The sequence below is a fragment of the Quercus suber genome, unplaced genomic scaffold (genome assembly GCF_002906115.3).
Source record: "Quercus suber isolate HL8 unplaced genomic scaffold, Cork oak 2.0 scaffold_733, whole genome shotgun sequence".
Lineage (NCBI taxonomy): Eukaryota > Viridiplantae > Streptophyta > Magnoliopsida > Fagales > Fagaceae > Quercus > Quercus suber.
Genome location: NW_027070173.1, coordinates 133,293 through 149,555, shown reverse-complemented (window position 1 = coordinate 149,555; position 16,263 = coordinate 133,293). Strand labels below are relative to the sequence as shown.

The 16,263-nt window shown below is 33.5% G+C and overlaps 2 protein-coding genes and 1 pseudogene across 2 annotated transcripts; 2 read left to right on the top strand and 1 right to left on the bottom strand.

Annotated features, from left to right (window-relative positions):
• Nucleotides 1–5,822, top strand: LOC112017072 (KH domain-containing protein At3g08620). The gene is made up of 7 exons (XM_024049540.2): nt 1–588; nt 768–856; nt 2,137–2,288; nt 3,819–3,935; nt 4,063–4,179; nt 4,371–4,514; nt 5,241–5,822. Exons 1-7 carry the CDS (start codon nt 509–511, stop codon nt 5,385–5,387), a joined length of 846 nt encoding a protein of 281 aa, XP_023905308.1. The 5' UTR covers nt 1–508; the 3' UTR covers nt 5,388–5,822.
• Nucleotides 5,823–10,361: 4,539 nt separating this feature from the next.
• Nucleotides 10,362–11,351, bottom strand: LOC136064679 (exocyst complex component SEC15A-like; annotated as a pseudogene).
• Nucleotides 11,352–11,940: 589 nt separating this feature from the next.
• On the top strand, nt 11,941–16,001 carry LOC112017082 (histone acetyltransferase TAP1). Its single transcript, XM_024049547.2, has 8 exons — nt 11,941–12,081; nt 12,308–12,399; nt 12,491–12,551; nt 13,535–13,715; nt 14,274–14,373; nt 14,511–14,611; nt 15,419–15,512; nt 15,661–16,001. Exons 1-8 carry the CDS (start codon nt 12,047–12,049, stop codon nt 15,738–15,740), a joined length of 744 nt encoding a protein of 247 aa, XP_023905315.1. The 5' UTR covers nt 11,941–12,046; the 3' UTR covers nt 15,741–16,001.
• Nucleotides 16,002–16,263: the final 262 nt, after the last annotated feature.

Here is a 16,263-nt window from a genome sequence, read left to right as displayed (position 1 = left end):
GTTTTTTCACTCTATTTCTCTGTCTACAGCTCTACTACTTCCTCGGCCACTGTGAAAATTTTTGCTGCTCCAGACAGAATCTTTACCCTCTTACCTTAATTTTAGCTACCAAAAAGATCCACTTGTTTCCACTCATCGCTCTCTCACTGCCCCAACTCACTAATTTTTATTTTTTATTTTTTATTTTTTATTTTTTGGGTTCAAAGCTAAAGCCTTTAAACGAAGGTGGATTATATAAGGGAAATTATAAAGAAGAAGAAAAATAATTAAGATTTGCCTTTCCTTTCTTTCTGCATATTTGACAGAGAGAGCTGTCGAACTTTCACTCTTTCTTTTCTTTTAATTTATTTTACTATATTTTTAATTCTCTTATTACAAAATACAAACCTCCCTTTATTGATGGTGTTGTATTTCTGCTTTTTCTTCTGCAACAACAAGAACAACAAAACCCCTTTTTCCCATTCCATTCTTTTGTTTGTTCAAATTCTCTAAGAAAAGCTGAAAAGCCATGTCAGGTCTGTATAACCCCAACTTCTCACCTGCAAGAGCTGCTTCTCCACAGATTAGAAGCAACCCAGATGTTGACAGGTATGCCTCTCAAGAACTGGTATTATAATAATTCATAAAATTTACAAAGAAAAAAAAAAGAGCAGACAGACTAGGAGGGACAAAAATATATAGTCTTTTGGTCAGGTTGTTGAATTTAATTTTGTGTGTTTGTAAATCTTTTGAGTGTTTTGATCTAAGTGGGGTTTGTTGTTTTGCAGTCAGTACTTGTCAGAGCTGTTAGCAGAGCATCAAAAGCTTGGACCTTTCATGCAAGTCCTTCCGATATGTAGCCGCCTGTTAAATCAAGGTCACTTCCTAAATCTTTGAATTTTGGATCTGGGTTTTTCATGGGGTTTACCTTTTCTTCCTGTTCTTTTTCTGTCTTTTCAACACTATTAGTGGGATAAGAAATGTGCCTGTTTGTATGGGGGTTTAGATCGGTCAGATTGTTCTTAGCTTTTAATTGCATGAAACTTAGCCACTGGCTTGCACAGTACTTCACAACGGTTGTTATATTTCATCGTGCATCCATCTTTTGAGTGTGGAATTCCCTGCACTCCTGGCTTGATGATGTCTTAGATAATGTTATGTTTATGTTTTGCAATGGGGAAGTTGGGAGTCTCATGAAAATATAATCTGAATTATCGAGTTTTTGATAGTTACTGAATTCTCAAGTTGGTTTGTGTAGAATGGAGTCAACTCAATAATCAGTTTAGTTTCATTTGATTTCCCAAATATACCTTAGTATTCGAATTTTTAGCACATTATGAAAATTTAGTTGCAATGTATGGTTTAGTGTGATACATTGCAACCGTTATGCATAGAAAATTGGTGTATCTGTATAAAACAGCTAATTGGTAACAATTTCGATACCGTTGAAAGGCCCAATGCTGTTATACATGGTCTGGAGACAATATTTTAACTGAATATGAATTTGATTGCAGGCAAATGATCTTATACTGGGGTTGGTTTGAACTAGACATAGGTGGTCTGCGGTAATAACTTGTATGCTGAAATTATGAAAGATAAATATAACGATATGGTAGACAATATAACATCACACATGTTGACTGTAATGTTTTGGGGTTTCAGTGTTTACTTTTTATTTTTTTATTTTTATCATAGAGTTGGTATTGAGAATGCCGGGTAAGAATCTGGCAAACTTTCACTAGTGGGTTTCGGTCTATGGAGATGACAAGACACTCACTAGTTTTGTTATTTTGGAGTTTGCTAGTGTTCTAATCCTATTATGTTTAAGAACATGATTTTAAGACAAAAATGAACTGCTGGAGTCTAGATCATTTGAGTAGTTGTCCTCAGTAGGCCTACTCGCTGATTGGAACTAATGCATTTAGCTTTATCTACTTCCCAATCTTTCTACGATTGATACCAACATGTAAAGTGTCATTTCTCCTTAGACAGAAGTTAGATTATAGGTAAATTCTATCATAGTCTTTTATTCTTTGGGGCTTGTCACCCTGCAATGTTCTTCAAATTCCTCCCTTTTTGGCAATGCCTCCTTCTTTAGTGTTATATTTGTTAATAACGGGGGTTAGTTTCTCATATGAAATGCTCTTTAATGTGCAGAAATTTTACGGGTTTCTGGAATGATGTCCAACCAAGGTTTTAGTGATTTTGATAGGCTTCGGCATAGAAGCCCCAGTCCCATGGCTTCTTCAAACCTCATCTCAAGTGTTACTGGGACAGGATTAGGTGGCTGGAATGGCCTTCCTCAGGAGGTAATTTTTTTTTCTATCTAGTGTTGACTACTGCTGACAAATAAGCTTGCAAATGTGTGATCTGTGTTGAGTCAAGGGTGTTTCCTCCTCTATCCAATGTTTACTTCATAATCGAATTTGGGTAGATTATTCATACATCCAATTTGTATAATTGGAAGGCGCTAAGATAAGGGTTGAGACTGCAGCAATGACAGATCAAGCCTATTCTGTTTTATACACCAATTGAATTGTATAAAGTAGTGGAATCTGCTAAGAAAAACCAGTTCATTGAGAATGGGGTCAAAATTTAGACGAGGTCCATGGTTGCTGTGTGTAGGTCAAGGATCATTATAGTGGATGGACATTTAAACTTTTTACAAACGAATTGTGTCATTAAAGGTAAAAAAAACTCTGGTCCCATACATTACCGTACTGAAGCGAATGAATTCAAGAAAATTATTGACTTGTTGACCCACTTTTTACTTCATAAAACTGATACTTTGGAAGGAAGGGTGGTCAATAGAAAAAAAAGAAAAGTAGTTCACAAACATCCAGTCTAAAATATATGACTTCTGTGACTCTTGCCGGTTTACAACTTTCCCCTGATTCCCTTTATTGTGACAAGATATGCGCTGGTGCACTTGATAGCATAATGAGGACTTGATTTGAGAGAGGAGCTTTAAATTGATGAAATTACATAGTTGCTGTTGTATCTGATGTATACATCCCATGTATATAAGGTTTCTTTATAATGAACTATTTTTTGTTTATAAATAAAAAAGAAAAATGATGAACATATATATGTCCTTTTTTACTCAGCCATTGATCTGTGAGACAGTGAGATTACTTTTTTTTTCCTCCCTTCAATCCATTATTTTTTAATATTCACACACTTGAATAAACTGATATTATTTTAATGTTCACCTCCTATCATTCTGGAAATACATGGTCTACAACGTATATGATTGCCAATGTCAGGTAAAGCTCACAAGTGTTGTGAAGGTGGGAAAGTTAGACAAGTAAAAAGTATGCTTGACTTAATGAGCAACCTGATTTTCACATGTAATTTAAGCTCACCAGAGGACTGTCTTATTTTTTCATGATGATATACTTTATCTGTATGTCACAAGATTCATTAGGTGTATCCAATTTTGATCTAGGCTGGCGCTGGGCTTGTGCAAAGGAAAAAAAGAATGAGTTATCTGTCTGACCATTCTAATATTTTTGTCTTTTGGAGTTATGTGAGGGTTGTTGCAGTTCATGATGTGCTTTGTCTGCATGTACATCTCTGGTCCACGCTGTTGTTGGCTGCCTTAATATAGTCTTCGCTTAAAACTTGGATTTTTTTTTTTGATAAGTAAGATTATTTTTGCTGTCTGCATTGATCCTTTCTGCATATATTCTGCTCTATACATAAGAATATTTATTGAATGTTCTGCATCTGGAAAACCACATGCTATTGTTTTTCTCTCCCTCTTTTTTTTTTTTTGTTAATTTTTTCCTTTTGAGCATCTTTATATAAAATTTTAAGCATCTTTCATTACATAACAGAGATTAAGTGGACCCCCTGGAATGACAATGGACTGGCAAGGTGCACCAGCAAGTCCTAGTTCCTACACTGTCAAGAGAATTTTGCGTTTGGAAATTCCAGTTGATACTTACCCAAATGTAAGCTTAAACAGAATGCTAGTGCATAAGTTAAATGTGATTGCCTTTATTCACTTGTCCACCAATTTAGAAACAGAACTTTTTAACTAGTAACACCTGAAGTACTTGTTTATTTATGGACGTTTAGTTCAATTTTGTTGGGCGGCTTTTGGGCCCAAGAGGCAATTCCCTGAAACGAGTGGAAGCAACAACAGGCTGCCGTGTATATATCAGAGGGAAAGGGTCAATAAAGGATCCAGACAAGGTAATACACACCCACACCACTCAGTTCTGCTGCTATTAGAAATGCATTTTTTTTTTTCAATGATGATTCAGGCAAAACTGGCATGGAAATATAATGCATTTCTTAATGGGCCATTTGATGTGATATTGTTCATGTTCAAGATTGGTTTTAATTTGCATGTTAAATTATTTTCTGTTCTTTTCAATCTCAAGGAAGAAAAGCTAAGGGGAAGGCCGGGCTATGAGCACCTGAATGAACCACTCCACATCTTAATTGAGGCTGATTTACCTGCCAATGTTGTTGATATAAGGCTGAGGCAGGCACAGGAAATTATTGAAGAATTGCTCAAACCTGTGGTATGTACCTCTAACCTAGTTCTTATCGTTTTATATTTTGAAATTGGACATAGTTTTATTGCAGATGATTATTTCCACTATTAGTAACATGTCCTGAACCTCTATTGTTCGTTGGATATGTTTACTTGTTCTTTAAGACAGCACATAGATGGAAAATTTGATCAAAATTGAGGCATTTGTGTAATTAAGCTGCAGAGGAGTCTGCTCTTCCATTTAATGAGAATTATTTTAGGGAGCAATGGGAGTAAATAGTCACACTGACTCTATAGTAAATCTCTATGGTTTTCCTTGGTATAGCCTTCTGCTCAAGCTTGAGGTTAACTTAAAGCAGTTTGTCTTTTCTTAGCATCTGTTTTTTATAAGAATTAGGGCCATTTTGGTGGCCAAGACTCAAGAGACAAGCATTCAGTTGAGGACACTTTCCGCTCACCATATCTCTTTGAAACTTTTCACTAGAAATTGACTTAGCAAGTAGAATTAATTCTTGTGTAAGTTGCTCCCACTCACAGCCTTACAATCTCAGTTAAGAAACAAGTTAAACAATCAGAAGAATTTCAAAGTCTGCTCGGTTGAGTCATGCACATCCCTCTTTCCCCACATAAAATTCTTACTTGCAGAAGTTATGTGCAGTAGTTTCTACTCAATTCTCCTTAAATATTAACTAGTAGCATTGTTGTCCTTAGTTTTGACATAAGCTTTCCATCTTTGTCTCTCATCAATATACAGGACGAGTCTCAGGATTTTATTAAGAGGCAGCAGTTGCGTGAATTAGCTATGCTAAATTCAAATTTCAGAGAAGAGAGTCCTGGGCCAAGCGGTAGTATCTCTCCTTTCAATTCAAGTGGCATGAAACGTGCGAAAACAGGACGCTGAGCTCTCTCATTATTCCCGGTCTGAAGTGTTTTGTGCTCTGCTCCAGAAATTCTGGCTGAAAATACCTTGCCATCCGTCTCAATTCAGCACAGCGACAAGAGATAATAGGCTAACAGTTCTTGGTGGTGAGCTTTCGGGTGGGTTGTTCCTATTTTTTGTTTTGTTTTTTGTTTTCTTTTTTTGGAACAGAAAGACAAAAAGAAAAAAAAAAATAAACCAAAAAGAAAAAGGAAAAAAAAAGCTATATAGTTGAGTTTAGGTTTGTTGAGGTCAGTTTTTCCTGTAAACTTAATACATTCATTGGATTTATTCTTGTGTTAGTGACTTTTGAGAAGTGTGGAATATATATATAATATATTAATGGTGCAAGTATTAGGCCTAAAGACAATGGACCACATTTTCTTTAGGTACCTCATGTTCCAAATTTTTTTAAAATTAGCTGTGTTGGTCATATCTGGATTCTCTTGACTATCTCAAGCATTTTTTTATTTTTATTTTTATTTTTTCTTTGGAGATATTTAATATATTCAGAATGATGCATAATAGAGTGCCTGTACAAGCATAATGTTTTCTACCTTTTGGTGACTTTAAATGGTCAGTGTGTAAGCTGAATGTTTCAACCAGGTTTTGATGGCTTGAAGTCTTGAACTTGTAAAATTATAAGTATTGGCACTTTGTTAGGTAATGGGGGCTTATCAAAAGCGATCCAAGTTCTCACCTGGTGCATGTTTGCCGTTGTTATTATTATTTTTTACTCTCACAACGCTTTTTGACTCACGCTGTGAGAGGAAGAAAGTATATATTTGATATATGAGATACATTCTCTTTAACATCTCTCTCTGACTCTCTAGCTAACCGTCCTTGTCGCTAGTCTTGCATCAAAGACATTTTCTCTCGTATAAATGAATAGAAAAATGGAGTGATTCGGTGTAGATAAGCATGATGGATGGTCCAGGCAATCGTTTTCATTCTAATTGATCCATTTTTTATTTACATAATAGGACATGGTAAAGGAAGCAGATTGCTAATGGCCAATTGTATTACTATCTAGTATTGTGCCTGTACAATGCAGACTTAATCAATAATTATATGCAAATTAGATAAAACATATCAATAATATAAATAAATTGAAAATTTTGAATTTATAAAGTAGATTTGAACTCCTTGGTAGTAATGCTACATAAAACTATAGGCAAATTTAGTACATTGAGATGGTTACAGCAATTTCGGTATTAAAAATAAATAAATAAATAAAAAAGAACAGAGTTAATAAAGAGAGACTTGCTATAAAATTGCTTCTCTTCTTAATTTTCTCACTGTACTATTTCAGTTAATTTTTACTTTTATCTATAGTACTTTCAATAAAAAAATTTCAGTTTCAGCAAAATAAGTGGATTTCAAATGAACACTTAATCAATACAAATAAATCATTAATAAGGATTTCGGTGATTATGTGAACTCCATAGATTTAGATTTTTTTTTTTAATTTTTTTTTTTGAGAAGGCATAGATTTAGAAGTTGATACTTGATACTATACAACTTCTTATTGGTTGGGAGGACAAAGTTTAGTTTCTCAAATTAGGGGTTAAACCCACTATAAATAAAGTGCATAGGACTATACATGATTTATTATGATAATATTATGGATTTATTGTTACTTGCATTTTATCAAAAAGCTTGTTGAGATTAGGTTGAGAAATTGTATGGATTCCCCTATAATAATGTATTCAAATGCATATAAACTGTCAAAAGACTTGTTTCCCCCGTTTGAGATTTTCAATTTTTTTGGTTCAAGAATGCCCCTAAGCTCCTATGTTTAACTAGAAACATAACCGAAGGATAATCTGGTAAAAATGCAACTCTAACTCCTACTAAAACATTCTCTAAAAAATAGGGCCAGTCTCCTATTGATTTTTAAATTACTTTATCCACTTATAAATTAGATTATAAAATAAAAACACAGTTTTTTTTCTACAAAATAAACATGTAATACTTGTTCATTTTTTGAAGTTAACCTCATGACACTTTGGTTGTATTAGTAATTTTAAATGTGTAATATTAATGAGAAAACGTATAAACCTCAAATTGGAATGAATGAAAAATAATGACACAAAAAAAAAAAAAAAAACTCATCGCACCACTAAGCGTGTGTGATAAGGCTAGTCTATACTTATTGGTGTTTCCAATGAAGATATTTAGAATTCAAATTTCTTCTTTAATCATGGCATCTTTGGTTTTTGGATGATTTTGTAGCTGACAACCTGGAGGTACTCTAAATAATTTGAAGAATTTCAAGAAAATGGTTCGGGTGTAATTTTGGAGATTTATGGAAGGGGAGGCGGAGGGGATGATTCTTTTTCTTTGCAAACATAATGTTACTTAGGTCTCAGTTTTTTTTTTTTTTTTTTTTTTTTTTTTTTTTTTTTTTTTTTTTTTAAGGGGGTTTTGTCAATGAAATAATAAAATGACATAATTTAGACTATTTATTCTAAAAGAAATATCAAGATTAAAAGACCTTTATGCGGTAAGTAAAATTCCCTAAAACAAGGACCTTCATCCATTTAAACGTAGTTTGTAGGAGCAAAATTTATTATAATAATATCATGTTTTTAGCATAATTATCATAACCAAACTGTTCCCAATTTGCCAAAAAAAGAGATTCAACTTCAAGTGATAGTCTAGTGGTAATGACATTTTTTATGTTGCTCCATGTTTATGGTTTGAAGTTTGAGCCTACCTTCTCCTCCCCCACTATCTATCCATCTACCCAAAAAAAAAAAAAAAAACCATTTTAATTCTTTTATCAAAGCTATTAGATTCATCACATGTGCTTTGCATGCGTACTAATGCCTTTTTTTTTTTTTTGGTTTATTGTTATAATGTTTAAAAGTGATATATTGTATTTTTTTTTTTTTAAAGAAAGGTAAGGTAACATAGAATAATGTTTAAAAATGAGATAGAGATAGTGTCCTAAATTTTAGGTAGAATGAAGAAGATAAAGGAAAAAGCCTAAAACATAATTGAAGTATTTGAATTCAAATAAATAACAAATACAAATAAGAATCAAACATTTGAATACAAGATAAGAATGGGTAGTTTTACATGGGTTAGTAGGTTTGTTTCGGAAGAAGTAATTTTTTTATTTTTTATTTTTTATAAACGTATTTAAATTCAAATAGATAACATATACAAATAGATATCAAACATTTGAATACAAATGAGAATAACGGTTTTTTTTCCCCTTTTGTACATGAGATATTATTAAAAGAGAAAAATATCTTTTTTACCAGAATAATTGTTTTTTTTTGTACCAGATTCCAGAATAACAGTACAAATCATGTCCTTTTTTTTTCCCTTTAGTTTGTATTAAAAAGGAAAAATATCTTTTTGTACTAAAAATATCATTTTAGTTTGTATTTTCCCTTTTTTTTCCCTTTGGTTATTCAATTTTTGATGTACCAAAATATTCTCATACAAATCATTTTAGTTTAGTGTAGGAAAAAAACTAAACTAAAAAATATGTTATTTTAGAATTTGTATGAGAATATTTTGGTACGTCAAAAATTGAAGACTAAACAGGAAAATCCTCTTATTAGTAATATAAATGAAAGGAATAACTAAGATGTCATTTCTAAGACTATTTTTTGTCATTTTAAAAAACCAAAAAAAAAAAAAAAAAAAAAAAGGAACTTTGCATTTTACTAAACCTTTTTTTTAACGAATTGCATTGTATTAATTTCACTGTTTAATATACTTACAGATTTATATATTAATTCAATACTATACTAGTTGATCAATTATTCTTTTTACAATTTTCCAACATAAATTAACAATGACTCCTCATTGAAGCAATAAATTATTATGCCAGAGAGGATAACTGGCCAGCAAACTTATGGTTTGATAAAGACAAGCAGCAGGCCTATACATAGATGAGAGAAGTTGCCAGCCTATCTGCCTCCCAAACAACTTGATACAAACACCAATTTATTTGGTTCTTCAGGTAGGCATGTGCTTATATTTCTTTTTTCTTTTTCCTTAATAGTTAACAACCAAATTCTGAATTACTGAGTTATTAGTTGCTGGCATACTTGACAGCATTGCCAGGCCAGCTGAAAAAGTAAGATTACAGTGTTTGGCTTGGGTATGCTCTAGTGCACAAGACCCAACACTATTCAGACGCAAGCCCAAAATTGGTCACGTGTCCAGTCGAGTGAACTTTGCCCAAGATTACAAACACTACTCAAAGAATTAACTAGTCTGAGACTTCTAGGTACACGTACACCTTTCCCCTCCTGTGCTCACATCATTTCTAAGTCCAAAGGAGTAAAGACCATCAACTTATATGATGCCAATCAACACTCTCTCCTTCATTTCCCTCCCAAAGATAGTTGAGCAGCTGCATCCAGCATACAAACCCATTTCATTAGCCTAAATTGATAAGGATCCCAAAACCGAATTCACTAATTAATCTAATACATCCATCAATTCTTTGACAAAGTCTAGTTATAAAGTGTGAAAAGAAACAAAGTACCAAATGCATAACTGGAAGTATCTACATGGAGCTGTAATAAATCCATCTTAGACCCATTGATAAAGGGTACATGGCCATTTCCTTATAGATGAAATAAGTTATAGATTGAAAGCAAAAGAAGTACAAAAAGCAAAGCACTCGCAAGTTCTTGCTCAATGATAATGGACCAACTTTCCAGGAAAGAGCAAAGATAAAAAGATTGAAGCAGCAAGGACCTAACATGACTTAAAATTGATTAGCCAAAGAAATGTGAGAAAATTTTATTTTGAATATAAATTATAAGGAAAACTAAAGAATCCTACCCTTTCTTAATATCAACAAGGATAATACAAAATTATATATTCAGCAGAGATATATAGACTCCTAATTACTGATTACTGAACTACTGAAAGAAAAAAAAAATACACTCCTAATTCTGAGGAAAATATATATTGCAAGCCTTATCATTTGAAGTCCTTCAGTCTTTTCTTCAGCATGTCCATTGACTTCTTTTGAGCACTTTGCTTCACATTTCTGCTTGAAAGGCTTCCGAAGATCCCATTAGGAGAATCCTTGAATTTCTTGCGGATAATGGCCAGCCACCTTCTTATAATCCAGTAAGTTCATAGTTTTTATCCCTTATCACTGGATTCCTGAAGTTCTCCGGCTGACTGCTTAACAAAAGGTTTATCAATTGCCATGCTTCTATTAAACAGCCTCTAAAACTACCTTCCTTGTATATTTCACTCAAGCCAGTGCTATGGAATCTCTCAACTGCAAAGGACTCCAGCATCTTTAGATCATTGTTGATACCAATAACAGCATTAGCATTGAACCTCTTGACACTATCACTAAGAAAAGCTGCCACTATTGAGTTAGATGAGCTCCACTCCCAACCTTGTACAGAGCATCCAAGGGTAAAATTTGCTGCGCTGTGGACATAAAAGAGTGTCAATATAAATGATCACTTCATTAATATACTCATTCCCGTTCTAAGATATATCTCCTCTGAAGTCCAATTGATATTTTCTGTTAGCATCAGGAACTCATCTAACTTTGTGCTCATAAGATTCAGCAGAGAAAGGTAGGCTTCATCCCTTAAAGTTTTTAGAACCACCTTGGCAGTTAAACTTGCTTGAGTCCTCTCAACTGATCAGACTGGGATCCCACATAGTTGAGCTGCATGTCTAGGACAAAAATCACAAGCTCTTTCTAGTACAGATACTAATTGTATTAAGTATTGCTTCATTTAAAACATCAATCAGAAATTTGTCCAAATACTATCTCACAACAGACCCTTTAACGAATAACCTGACAATGTGACATGCATCCAAGTACCAGAGTTGAGAGAGCTAATGCATCATGTAACATGTAAAGGGTAAGAAAAAACACCCTTAAAAAATTGTTCAAACAACATTGGAATTAGAGTTTACACATACACTCGTAATAAACATAGGACAAAATTTAGTTACAAAATTGGTTGTAGCTTAAGGTTACAACTTTACTCAATAAAATAAATATTACTACTTATTTTGAGAATCTAGCCATTGAATTACATATTCTTTACTCTTTTAATACATATCAAATTTTGTGTCAATAAAATATTATTTTATTATATGATTTAAAGCTTATATCTATGTATAATTTTAAACTGCAAAAACTTACTATTTAAATAATTTATCGATGAAATATTTATTAATGTTTAATTTTTTAAAAATTTTGCAAGTATGAAAAATATAAGGAGAAAATGTAACCCAATGGTGAATTTTTAAAAATTCACTTCTAATAAGTTACAATTAATTTTATAGTTAAACTTTATCTATAATCTTGTAGTTAAACTTTATCTATAATCTTAAAGACGGCAAATTGTTTTGGGCAAGGGAAGATCATCAAATAGAATTGCACTTTTGGGCCATACTTATTGGGGTGGCCCAAACGAGAATAGAGAAGAACACTGGGTCATTGTGTGCAAATTGCAATGCCAAAAAATTAAAACCAACATCAACATCAACAGCAAGTCCTTTCTCAACGACGGGTCGTTGACCAACCCTCGACTTGATCGTTTTTGTGTGGGCGTTTTGGGGCTGTGAAAACAGTATCCTAGTATTATCTAATCCACCCAGAAACCCAAAAGAAAAAAAAAAAAAAAATGCTAACCCACAACGTTGTAGCTCCTTCCTCTCTGTAAGTTACCATCACCAACGCTCTAACAAATTTTAATTTTATTTAATTTTTTTTGGTGTCCATTTAAAAAGAAAAATGAAAATTTTTTTTTTTGCAAATTTTGTATACTTGGGTAGTGAGCTTCACTTGGCTTCTATTTAAAATAATGCTTTGTGGGTTTCTTGTTATGTATGGATTTAAGGTTTCTGAGAAAATAACGAACTTTCATTTTATAAATATGTCTCAGATGCCCAATTGTTTCATTTGATTTCCAAGGGCAGCAAGTTTATGATAAGTTATTGTTTGCTCACAACCTTAACTATGGGCTTGACCGAGGAGGTACATATATCTACATGGGTGTTTTTGGTATGTTCTTTTAGTAAAAGATTTGATTGATTGAGTTAAGAATACAATCTATATTTGTTTGCAGGGAGAAGGAAGCATAAGAGTCTAAAACTCAGTGCTGGCTTTTGGGAGTCCATTAAATCTGGGTAATTTTAAGATATTTGCTGTTATTTGATGAAGAATTGGTGTGCGTTTGGATGAGTTTATTTTCATCAGCTTATTTAGTTTATAACTGTAGCTTGGAAAATGTAGTACATGAAAAAGCTTTTTATTCTCTTCTGATGTGAAAATAATTTCATGAAAACGAAACACATCCACACTCTTAGTATATAATTAAGAAACACATGCTCTTCTGGGTAATGTTAAGAATACTGCTATCACTCTATTGCTGGATGGGTGTTTGTCATGTTGTGTATTATATACAAATGGTATTTTAGGGAACTCACTTTGTGTTTCAGTGGTCAATTAGTCGGCTGAATTGCCTGGTTTTGGTATGCACAAATGTTTTTGTATGTTCCAAGAAGGGAAGATGTTTTGAATTGCTCATTAGAGGGTTTTCCACAAAAAAATTTGGTGTCTTGAATGTGGATTGTTGCTGAATTTTTCTGTTTATATTGGTTATTGTGCTTGTATGAATTGTGGTGGTGTTTGTATGAATTGACTATATTTTCCCAAGATGAACAGGCAGTAGAATTGTACTCTTGTAGACGGTCTTGAGTCCTAGACTCGCTTAGAAAATGTCAGAAGGTGAATAAGCCACAATTTCCCATACGTTGGTAGCCAAATACCACGTTGACTTCTTAGCTCGGAATAAAGGTTTCATTATTAAGAGCTGCAACTCTAACCACTATATGATATGCATTTGCTACTATTAGTTGGGGTTTAAAAGAGTAAGATTATATCTCTTATGCACCAGTGTACACTACATGATTATAAGATTATTAACCTTTAAGCTTTATTGGTACAAAACCAATATTCTGTCATTATCTAATATAGATCTCATTCTTTAGGGTATATATTTACTCCTCTCTGGTAAACCTGAAACCAATGGTGCAATTCTACCAAGAAGTTTCAACTACTTCTTGCTTTAACTTTATTTAAAAGGTCCTTAACTTTCTTCTTATTGCAGGCTTCTAAAGGATGATACCACACAAGTCATAGAAACATCCCCTGAACCCCAAGAAGAGGAACCTCTCCCTGAAGAGTTTGTTCTCATTGAGAAGACTCAACCAGATGGAGCAATTGAACAAATAATATTCTCTTCAGGTGGAGATGTTGATGTGTATGATCTTCAAGCCCTATGTGATAAGGTAATTATATTTTGTTGGTAACTTTTTTGCACATGCATTCAGTATTTCTTTGTTGGTATCTCTTTTGTGCGTGCATACAGAATTACTGAAGTTATATGCTGGTTGGATTTGAAGTTCATGTGTGCTGCATTATGTGTACATGGATCATGTATGCGTTGATGGGGTACAAGTGATTTTGTGACACTTTTCATAGATCAAGTCCTTGTATCAAGAAGCATTTTGTAAATTGACTGAGACTTGTTTTTATTTTATTTTTGTTTTAAATTTATATTGGCTGATTGATCTTCTACTGAAGGTTAATCTGTTAGCTGTATTTTATAATATATGTTGGCTAGACACCAACCATGATTGCTTTGAATTATAAAACCTTTTTGACGCTGATTATGCCTATTGAGGTTCCTTCATCCCATAATTGATTTATATTGATCGAAAGAAATACACACACACATGTGAAATGCAAAAGTACTCTCCTCTCTGAAGAATGGGTAGTCATTAGTTATGTAAAATCTTCGGGTGATGATCAAATCCATAAATTGCATAATATCATGCTGTTAATAGGTCGGCTGGCCTCGGAGGCCACTGTCAAAACTAGCTGCTGCTTTGAAAAATAGCTACATGGTTGCCACCCTGCACTCTATTAGGAAATCGCCTGAACCAGGTAACTATTAAGTTTGATGTTGTTGCACTATCCTCCAATTCCATATGATTGGTCATGATAAGCTCTATTCATGCTTATTTCTACATCTAAAACTATTTGTTGAACATCTTAGTGTACTTGGAGAAGTTATTTGACAGAAGGGGGTGACCAAAAGAAGCTAATTGGCATGGCTCGTGCTACATCAGATCATGCTTTCAATGCTACAATATGGGATGTCCTTGTTGATCCTTCATATCAGGTACATTTTGTGTTACTTGAGCATGGATGGGCAACCATATTGTTACTGAGGATTTTAATCATTACTGCTCATCAAAAGGAGAAGTCTAACAATACAAGCTTATTGAAGCATGTGTATCAATCTGAAATTGCAGTCATGCTAAAGAAATACAACAGCACAATTTGAAGTTTTATACAGGCAGCTTCTGTTTCCGGATATCTAGTTGAATGAATTTACATTTATTTATGACATAGGATAATGGGCTGGCTGAATGGGGTCAAAAGTGGACCTAACAAATAACTATAGTATTAATTTTGTAAAAAATGTGTCTTCTTTTGATAAAGCTGCAAGTTTGGGCTCAAGGAAATACTGCAATTTGACTTAAAAATGAGTGTTGGTGTTTGACTTCCCACCTCACTATTGTTTCAGGTGTTTCAATTCAGGTCTGGTTTTAGATGTCAGATCTTTTGCTTTTGATTCACTGGTAAAAATTAAAGGCATTCTTGAAGTTGGCAACCATGTGTTCATGGACCTAAGTACATCTTTGTGTAACAACAAGACTAAATAGATGATTTTCACTATATGCAAATGCAGTATCTTAGTGTGTGTTTGGCTCCAGCTTAATAAACCAGCTTAATTTACTATTCAGCTTATTTTTGTTATTATTTATGAGTTTCACTGCACTTTTTGGTATTATTCATGGGTCCCATTGTGTTATTTCAGCTAACTTTTATCTTTATTTACAGTAATTTCAGCAAAAAGTTTTCAGTTTCAGCAAAATAAGGCGATCCCAAACAAACCCTTACTTATGATGTTTTGATCATTCAGGGACAAGGCCTTGGAAAGACCCTTGTTGAAAATATTATAAGGGCTCTTCTGCAAAGGGACATTGGAAATATAACACTCTTCGCGGATAGTCAAGGTATAAATAGCGAATGATTGATTTTATGTTCATTATGGTAGAAAGCCCATTTATCAGCCCACTGTTTTTAACTTAAACTCTCTACTAGATAGTTCTTTTCTTTGTATGTGGGATTCAAAGTCTCACTTCTCTTCAATTGTCATTGCAGTTGTAGAGTTCTATCGGAATTTAGGTTTTGAACCTGACCCAGAAGGTATTAAAGGTATGTTTTGGTACCCAAAGTTCTAATTCTCACCGCAACAAAGTCAAGCTTGTTTTTCCTTTTACATTGATTTATGTGGCGGGTTTGGATGGGAATTGGGACAAGGCTGATAATTTCCCCAGTTGTAGTTTGTAGATATGACATTAATGCTTATGTGAGTTATCTCCCCTTTGGACTAAAGGAATAACAGACATTGAATTTTTCTATATATTTTAATGCCGGGAGGCTTACTCATATCTGTAAAGGATCTCTTCATATTAAAAAACGAAGTTTTATGTTGGTCGCCACTTACTGCAATCTCCTCTTTCATCCAAGTTTAGGACTCTAAGCATTGATACGGGTGGAGTTAATGTGGTGAAAAGAGGCAGGGGAGATCAAAAATCACAAGGGTAGACAATAATGGAGGATATATTGAATAGGAAGGTGGAAATAATGATTTAAGATAGAATAGAAAGATGATGAAGAATATGAGGTTAACTCCGATTTGATGAGGTTCCATAAGCAATCCCAATTTAATTGGTATGAAGGACATAATTGAATTAAGTTGAA